This window comes from Anguilla rostrata, chromosome 12 (assembly GCF_018555375.3).
Source record: "Anguilla rostrata isolate EN2019 chromosome 12, ASM1855537v3, whole genome shotgun sequence".
NCBI lineage: Eukaryota > Metazoa > Chordata > Actinopteri > Anguilliformes > Anguillidae > Anguilla > Anguilla rostrata.
In genome coordinates this window covers 20,820,719-20,830,576 of record NC_057944.1, presented here as the reverse complement: position 1 = coordinate 20,830,576, position 9,858 = coordinate 20,820,719, and the positions used below count along the sequence as shown (strand labels likewise).

Below are 9,858 nucleotides of genomic sequence, written 5' to 3'. Positions count from 1 at the left end.
TGCATTTGCTTATTTAACAAATAGTTTTCATTTCAAAAGGCACTCAGTTAGATTAAACAATGCCCATCTTTCCTTTTGGCTTCCTTCATCATGTACCTTTTTGCATTTCGGGTCAGTTCTTGGAGCCAATGGGCTGTGAGGATTTTGGTCTTAGCTGGTCTGTATCAGGCAGCGGCTTCACTGACTGGAACAGCCATTTAAATCATGTGTCAGTAACCTATAATTATTCAGGCTGGAGCTCAATATCTCTGCATTCATCAGGAGGGCAGAAAATGAGCCATTCCATAGCAAGGGCATTATAAAATGGAAAGGGTAGTGCAGACTCTCTCCTGTTCCTCAACATTAGATTATGCTGATTGAGTTTTGGCAGTCAGAGTATGTTCACTCTGCAGTCCTTCCTGTTATAATCCTTTGTTACGTGTGACTTGTTTTATTCATGAAATGCAGTATTTTCATATCAAAAGGGGAAAAACCTAACATTCGCTCCTTAACCTTGTACCTGGTGCCAGCACTGTCGTCATAAATGCAAGTCAAATCTTCCTTTTACTTCTTCCATCGTAGGTACTGAATGATTTGTCCTGTTCAGTATACTCACTGACTCATAGCAGCTTCAGGCTCTAAATGTCATGATTATGGATTAATGCAAAGATGGACAGGTCATTGTGTGTCTCCTCAGATTCTTGTGAGAAATGATTCATTCGTCCTTTTAGTTTCATAACGGAGCAAAATCTTTTATGTGTGATCTCAGCTCTGTCCCCGGCAGCAATAGAATGCAAAAAAAAAAAGACATGTTTCTGATATTTTTTTAAAATGTTACCAAAGCCTCTTGGGCATTAATAAGTATATAAAATCATGCACCTCCTAAAGTGGCATATTTTGTATAAACTTTTTTAAAAGATGCGATGTGAAGTAGGTGATGAGTTATCATGAGCTCCGTCAATCGAACAGCAACAAAAGTAGAACAAAAAGCTTCCTGTCACTGCAGTGTCAGACTGTGAGGAAAAGGGGGTTATCTGGAGTGGGGTTACACTAACAGAGCTTTCCACACCTTGTATTCTTTTACCTCTATGGCTGTTCATTTTCTGACAAATATGTTTTATCGTTTCAAGAAATGCTGTTAACCTCGCAGTTTTAAAACTGAATGAACAAGGCCTGTTGGACAAATTGAAAAACAAATGGTGGTACGACAAAGGAGAGTGTGGCAGCGGAGGAGGTGACTCCAAGGTTAGCCTCTATGTCACCAAATGCGGGTAAACAGTATCTAGCGTAATTGGCGCATCTGCCGTGGCGACCTCTGACCCATATCTTCTGCCTGACCTCGGGCATTCCCCTGAACCATGAGAGGAGAGCAATTACTGTCAAAGCAAAAGTATTCGCCCTCTGTCTGCCGTCACCAGCCATCTCAATTGCATGTGTCGTCACATGTTGTATTTTACCTCAATCCTGCACAGGCAGCTGTTCCGAGTACAATACCCAGCTTGCTGTGTGACCGGTGAAACATATGTACCAGCCTTTGCTTACGAATCTCCTGGGCAGGAGGAAATGGAAATGTTCCAGATGGAAAAAAATAAATAAAAAAGCAACCATTTTTTCTCTTACCACTCTGCCAATAGTTCTGCGTTCACAGTAATTGCCTCCATTTGTTGTGAATAGGCTGCGGCAGTATGTGCCAGTTACCTGAAGCGATGGAGCAGGCCCCACTCATATGTCCGTAGCTCAAAGCCGGGCCCTGAGTCTACAGACATGTACCCAGTGGGGTCTTTGCTCTGTCACTTTGAAGTACAATTCTGTGCAGTTTTTAACTTAATAACATAAAATAACATGATATATGATGTTATTTATGTTATTTTCCACGTGAAGAACTCCCGTAAACCTTGCCGTTTTGAAACTCAGTGAATCAGGCGTCTTAGACAAGCTGAAAAACAAATGGTGGTACGATAAAGGGGAGTGTGGACCCAAGGACTCTGGAAGTAAGGTCAGTCATCACAGTTCAAGATCTGCGTTGTAAATGCACAGAATCCTATAGTAACTAAAGCTGTATGCAGTCTGAGAGAGAAATAGATTTGAGAAGCAGCCCTAGATACACACCACAAGGCATGCCACCATTACACATTACATATATATGTATATATATATATATATATAGGATAGTTCATGGAAAGTATTACTGCAGCTGATGGTTCTACTGCAATATCAGATGAAAGTATTTGACTGTGTATGGTTAAAAAACAAAAAAATTTTTACAGTAGGTTAGCTTTCACCTGAGAATCAAAAGATCACATTGATTGTGATAGTCCCTCCCAATAAGATTGATATTAGAAGGCTGTAATTTATTGTTAGCTCTGTTGTTAAGCTCTATTTCAGTAAAATTGCATGCTAAGACACCAAGAAAAATTGAGTGAATAATGTTTGCCATGCTATACACATTGACATTTTTGGAATTTATGAAATGCCTAGGGACAGCATCAATACGGGAGAGAAAGAGATGATTAGATATTAACATTATTGTCTAACCTCTTACAGTACTAACAGTAACTAGATGTTCGTCATTTTTGTCATTCTAGAAGCAATCCCTTTTGTCATAGCTACCTGTTTCTTGGAAAATTTCATGAATGTGTATTATTGTCATCGGTAGTCATACTCGTAGCAGTAGTAGTAGTAGTAGTAGTAGTGGTAGTAGTAACAGTGGTAGTAACAGTAGTGTTTGTTGTTATGTTGTTGCAGTAAATGTAGTAGTAGCAGTAGTACTTGTAACAAAGATCAATGTGACTACAGTAGGTTGTTATTGATCTTTAAGCTGATGGTGTCTAGTACAGATAATGATAATCGCTAAGATTGTGCTTGTCTGTTTTTTATTGTTGTTGTTCGCGCTTGCCAGTGTGTGCCACCTGACTGGTTGTCTCCCTGTCTCTCTAGGACAAGAGCTCTCAGGCGCTAAGCCTCAGCAATGTGGCTGGGGTATTCTACATCCTTGTGGGCGGGCTGGGCTTGGCCATGCTGGTGGCGCTCATAGAGTTCTGTTACAAGTCCAGAGCCGAGGCCAAGAGAATGAAGGTGGAATCGACTGAACAGAATTTTAGCCCAGCTCCCAGTCCATCACAGAGCACCCAGAATTTAGCCACATATAGAGAAGGTTACAACGTTTACGGAACCGAGAGTGTTAAAATCTAGGGGTAGGACTTAGGGTCTCCTTAGTAAGTGGGGTGGTGCTTTTCTTGTAGCGCAGCGTCTTGTGTCAAGTGGTAAAAGCTTCTTCTGTTTAAGTTTTTTTTTAATTCTTTTTAAAATTATTTTCATTTAATTTTCATTTCTTTTAACTGCTTCACTCCAGAGCTCTATGGAGGCTGACTTGCAATTGCAACTTTTGGTTCCATCTTTTTGGCTGCAGATGATGTGGATGCTATTGATTATTGCCCATAGGCACCTGCATTGCATTGATCCTCTGATCCTCTGAATTCTATCACAAATTTTATGAGATTACTTTTATAAAAATGTAAGAAAACGTCACAAATCTAAATTGGCTGACAGCAAAAAAGTTCAAAGACAGAATATATCTTAATATTAAATTGTTGTTCAACCAAAAAAAGAAAGATTCTGAGAATATTCTTGTACATTTGGAGGTGGCAAAATAGCTTGTGTCTAGGGTGCACGCATACACTTTATATGGAGCTGCTCTTTGATGTTGTATGAACATTGTATTAATGTTTTCTAAGCATGCAATATGTTTGATAACTGTGTTTTATAGTTTGAATATGGCATTATAGCATTTAGCTAGCTTGTTGATATTACGGATATGTCAGGTCGTAGAATTAGCCAAATTGGAAGCATCATAGAAACCAAATTGGTAGCATCACAGACAAAATCTGGCTATTTTATTCTGAATACACATTGTGTAATACAAAGGTAATAATTTATAAATGTATACATATCAAGGTGAAAGATATTATAATTGTCATATCTGACTATAGTGCCTTATTTAATCTCTATAACCCATTTTATCTGTCTGTTATGTTTATGAAGCATTAATGTGAACATCATTAAGCAGTATGAGTCCATATAGAGTGGAAGAGTAAATACCACGTTTTTTTAATTTTGAGAAATAATAATGGTACATGTGATATGCATTCTCACATGTATTCTTTTTTTTTTTCCTGAAGCAATTGATAAAAAAAGCATTAGCTCTAGTAATGCATGTATTACCAGCCATATTAGAAATGCAGATGTCTAAAAAATTGCATATGGTTTGGTGTTTGTTGTGGCCTGCCTTTATTTATGTATTCATGTTGAATCATGTCTCTGTGTTTGAATATACAACATTGGAGACAGTCCAGAGGAACTGACCTGCTTTTTTCCCACCCTGCCCCTGCCCTTCATGACCCCGCCCTGCCTCCAGCTCACCTTCACCGAAGCCATGCGAAACAAGGCCCGGCTGTCAATCACGGGCAGCGTGGGAGAGAACGGCCGCGTCCTGACCCCTGACTGTCCCAAGGCCGTGCACACGGGACCCTCTCTCCGACAGAGTTCAGGACTGGCCGTAGTGTCCTCGGACTTACCGTGAAAACCAAAAATACCCCAGTGCCTTATCACAACACAACAAACAAAACAGAACAACAAAAAGGAATGGACAAATGGACAAAAACGATCTATGCCATCTAGCGAACTCTTATCAATACAATGTTTTCCGCAATGAAAAACACGGAGCATGGCAGAAGAGGCAAGGATCCCAAGGTGATGGACTGATGGTAGTGCAGCACAGACTGACAACATCAGAAAAGGAAAAAATGTTTAAAAAAAAAAAAAAACATGAATAAATTGCTGAATTTTGACTTTCACCATATCACGACCAGGACGCACCGCGCCAAGCCTTGCAGGCGACATATTCCGCCACGTCAGCACAGGAGCTGTACCCTGGTCGCCAGCCAGAGAACCCTGCTCCAGGAGGGCTTCATCTGCTGGCAGCGGGGCAAGGAAAACCCTATAAGACCACAAAGCTGTACTTGAAACATAAACTGTGCTAATTAGCATTTTGCCATTAACTGTTAAAATGAACATGCTTGTTAAACACTTGGCTGTAGTCTTGCCAAAATTACGCTGAGGTCAACGAACCTATTAGCCTACAACTCATCAGAATATCTGCAGCTGACATGGGCAGCAACGTCAAGTGTTGCAAGGGGTTGAAAAATATATCATTAATAAAATTATGATAACGGTAATATCGACAATAGATAATCACTCTACTGTGATGGAGAGAAAGAAAATAATGTAAATTCTGTGAAAACAAAGCTGACATTGTCTTTTAAAAAGAACAGAGGAACCTGTACAAGATGCTTGCTTTTTAAACAGATGTAAATAATAACTCAGTAGTGATCAGAACACATTTCTCTTTTATAACCATCTTAGGAAATAATTCATTGCAATAATGAATATAAGATGATGCCACTTGTAATTAAGAAAAGAAAAATGATCCAAATCTTTTATAGATATACATATAAATAAATAAATATATATATAAATACATATACAGTATACAAAAACATGAGCACCATCATGGTTGCTGTGTCATCTGCTCTGTTAATCATTTTAATGTTTCACAGACTGTATCTGTTGCAATTCACGCTGAATGTTGAACAGATCCACACACATCCTCACTGTAAAACTGAACACAGGCCCCAGGCCGGGCCCCCCCCCCACCATCCCCACCACCCCCACCACCAACCTTTCAACCCAGGTCACGCGTGATAACCAGTCCATTTCTTTTGTACCCCACCTGCTCAGAAGAATAAAACTGCAGCGTTGCTATGATCGTTCACAATTCTTGATGTACTTTGTCTGCTGAATATACTTTTGACTGTCTCTGTTTCCATTTTAAAAAGCTATTAACATTTAAGCTGTTGAGAGGATGAAAAAGGAAAAAAAAATACAAAAAATAAAAACGAGAGTTTTATTTTTTCATTAAAGCGACTGTATTAGAGTTTCAGATTGAAATAATTTTTAATAAGCAAAATCAAAGGTAGACACTGTTTTAGTGTTCACAGCCAAGCCCGAAGGGAAGCCTCCAGCTTTGGCCTTTGTTTTAACACTGTGGATTTCCTTTAGGCCTTTTCATTTTGATATTGAACACTTACAGTTAGGAAACAGCAGTGCTGTGGAGAGAGGGGTACTGCCTGTAATATAATCATCCTTTTGACTGTCTTGGGAGTTTGTAATGTCAAGGCTTTGGGAGGCAATCGTGTGCCTTGAGTCTTCAATCTAAATCTTCGCCTGAGCTTGTCTCGTTTGATTTATGTTCTTTCTCCTCCTGTTTAAAAAGATTAATTATTGCCAAATAAGATGCAATGTGTTCTTATTCCATTCCCCAAATTGATATGGAGAACAGGTGTTTGTTTTGCCAGCAGTTCCTTAGGGCAGTCCCGTAGAGCAGGGATCTAGCAGTCAGACCCATTCTGTGTTCTGACAAGAGTCTGTAAACTAACCAGATTGGCTTCTTATTTTGGCTTTCATTGGACTTCTTTATGTTAATCTTTTTTTAGTAAAATATCAATTCCAACATTGCTGTCTGTGTCTGTGTTTTTGATGTGTGTATTTTGTTACAGCGAGAGGTTGGAATGTGAGAGTGAGGTGAGGGTGTAGGTGAGTGTGTCTCCTGGCTGGGTAATTTTGGTGGTGTTGAGGCGTGTGTATGCAGAAGGATGAATGCCTTTATGTGATGAGGCACTTCACTTGATTGGAAAAGTCATGGTGTCTGAAAGCAAAGCAGCACTCTGAATTCACAATGCAATGAACTATGTATAAAGCCCAATATGTACGCCATTAATCCATTAATTTACCATGTCTGTCCAATAAAATGGGTTTTTGGTTCAAATAGTATTTATTAGGCTATCCTGGCAGGCTTTCTTGCCATAAAAGAAAATAACACTTTTGAAGTAACCTTTTGTTGAAGATAATTACATTTAATAAGACTGTTACCTTTTATCCCAATTGATGAAACCATGCACACATTCCTTTCAAGACAGCCAGTAACCTCTGCCTGTAATCCTTCACTACTGTCACCTCCCTTATTAATCTTCAAATACAATTTTAATAGGATCTGACTTAGCATTGCAAAACATTCCAGCAAAGGCTCTGCATTTGCCAGTCTTTATGGCCACCCACTGAATTCTCAGTAGGAAGAATTGATAATGTTAGTAAGAGCCTAACCATGTAACCCCAGCATTGTACCCCCATTAGCAGACAAGAGCAGATGCTTGTGAAGTACAGGTTCAAATCCCAGATTTACAACCCACCTGTGTGTGATTAAATTTAAAAGATTTTTTTTTACATCTGTGGGTCAATAGCTGCTTCAAAAGGTGGTGCCATGATGGTTAGGGAATTCATTTAGAAACTACAAGGTGCTGGTCTACATCCTCTATGGGGCACTGCTGTTGCCTTTCAGAAAGTAACTTTGCTTCAGCGACTAATATCCATTTGAACTAATGGACAGTCTGCCGAATGTAAGAAATGTAAGTCACCCTGGATAAAGTTTTCTGCTGAGTAAATAAAGAAAATATTTGGCACCATGTGTATTTCAGAGGACTGATGCTACCATAATAATGCCCCATTTGTGCCCATTATTCCTCAAGGATGCAGAGTAGTCCATTTGGGGGTTATAAAATATTTAAATGTAAAAGAAATTGGATTTAGCATCCAAATCAATTGTGGTTGAGTACATTGGCAGCAACCCAACTGGGAATCCAATCTACAACCTTTGGATTGTAACTTGGATTCCTAAACCATTATCCTATGCTGTGCTACATTATGTACAGTACATGGAGGTCAACCATCTCATTCCAATCAAAATGTACAAATCAAAAACCCATGTACAGTTGGTAGAGGTGCCACAAGTGGAACATTCCCCATCCTGACAAAACACTCACTGACCAAAAAATTCATAAATGCTGGCATTATTTCTCTCACAGGAAGTCTTCATGCAACATGTGGTGTCGTAGAACAGAGAAAGCCCCTCATTCTTCAGGTAAGACAAATTCTCATCTGACTCTCGAGTAGGGGGCATATTTTCATTGATTTATTGTGGGCAGTGTCATCTAACTGTAATGCTAATTTGATTTGAATACAAGAAAATACAGTGAACCATTACTGAGATGTTGACAGAAAACCATGGTTCCTCCCATCCAAAAAATGTTGTTGGAAAACAAAAGTAAATGTAAATGTATCTACTTCTTAGCTTATAGCAATGCTCAGTTTATTTTATTATTGCAGGTTGAATGCTCAACCTGTTCATCACATATATACATTCAACATACATATTTAAAGCTTAGATGGGTAGAGGCAATGAACAAAAAGAAATGGAAATACCAAAGAAAAGCCATTTAACAGGGTGCTGGGCCACCAGGTGTGGTCTGCATGGCCTGTATGTACTATATGTAATTCTGCAGCCAGGAGAGTTACTCAACTCATGGTTGTAAAAGCACTATCAAAGGTGTGCCTCCTAAAGTATCCCATAAGAGTTTGATGGGGTTCAGATATCGTGACTGAGAAAGACTTTGCGTAAGGATAATGTCACGCTCCTCAAACCATTGGGCTGGGCAACTATTCTTGCACTGTTGAAGGACACCCTGATGACTGGTGACTGGTGAAGTACCACTGGTATCACTTGCCTTCTAAGGGCATATGTGTTTTCACTAAATTCACAGACACCTGGTTTTAAATATGATGCACAAATATTTCTGATTGGTATCCCATTCTTTATGATACTGAAATCAATATCAAACTTGTTATAAAACATGTGTTCCTCTTGTGTTGCAGTACCATTGACAACATACTTTAAACATGCATACAGGCTGATTGTTACATTTTATACTTTACTTACAAGAACATAATTTAAGCCATTCCGGTTTCATACTCTATGACAGGATATGGTCTTTTTCCCCATAAACCAATAGTGTTTATTTAATCTATTTAATCTGTGCAAGTTTTGGTCGTTCTCATAGTGAAAAGGGAAAATATGGCTCAGATCATTGAAGTGGTAAGTAGTCTGATGATTATGGCTCACCTACACCTGTTCCTGTGTAATTGATTCCCATGCAGTCATTCATTTCACAGCCATAATTATCTTTAATAGCAGAAAGGAAACAACGAGAGGTGCTAAAACCTTCCTCCTCAATGATTTCTACCATCCCATTCCACTTTTGGCAAGCAATCTTCCCAATTCAATTGAGCCTTTTTTTGCGTGGTATAATAAAGCAATTTATGCACAGTACTACCTCATTCTGGTTGAGCACAAAGTATTTTTTGAAAGCACACTGGTGTCAGTACATTTCACAACTCTTAGAAGGGATATATTCAAATATGCAACAAATGTTTAGTTTTCAGCAATGTAAGCAGTACTGTACAGGCATGAAGTGGGAGAATAGTGCTTGCAGTTTACTTGGTACAGGGTCAGACACATACCTCACACTAATCTTGTTTGTGGTCTCATTTTCCCATTGTCTGTGATCCCGGGGGACTTAAATACTGGTTAGACAAGCATTTCCATTAGTCATTGCAAACCTTGTGATCACAGATTAGCAATACTGATCAATAATGAAGTGCGCTTCCCACAATATTTTCTTGAGCACGACATGACTGCAGCAGTAACTGGGATCCAGTGTCCAGTATAAAACAAACCATTCAACCAGCAGCCATAATAGCGCTCTAAAATCACCCTGAAATCACCAGGTGGAACTGACCATCGTTATTACAGCTTACTAGTAAAATAAGTGCAAAGCTGTTGCAAATCAAATTTGCTGCATTCTTTATATTCTATAAGCCGAGACCACAGTATTCCTTCAGTCTTGTGGTTCCAAAGGCAGTAAAATATCC

The 9,858-nt window shown here is 39.1% G+C and overlaps 1 protein-coding gene across 4 annotated transcripts in view; it reads left to right on the top strand.

The window, feature by feature from the left end:
• gria4a (glutamate receptor, ionotropic, AMPA 4a) overlaps positions 1–6,551 on the top strand; it is an 83,518-nt gene extending 76,967 nt beyond the window's left edge. The window contains exons 14-16 of one of the 4 annotated variants that reach the window (XM_064303495.1): positions 1,861–1,975; positions 2,917–3,054; positions 4,394–6,551. In XM_064303495.1, the coding sequence (XP_064159565.1) occupies positions 1,861–1,975; positions 2,917–3,054; positions 4,394–4,558 (418 nt within the window). In that variant the 3' untranslated portion in view covers positions 4,559–6,551. Of the gene's footprint in view, positions 1–1,109; positions 1,225–1,860; positions 1,976–2,916; positions 3,174–4,393 lie in introns of all 4 variants that reach the window. The other 3 variants (XM_064303494.1, XM_064303497.1, XM_064303496.1) reach the window with 3 other exon arrangements.
• Positions 6,552–9,858: the final 3,307 nt, after the last annotated feature.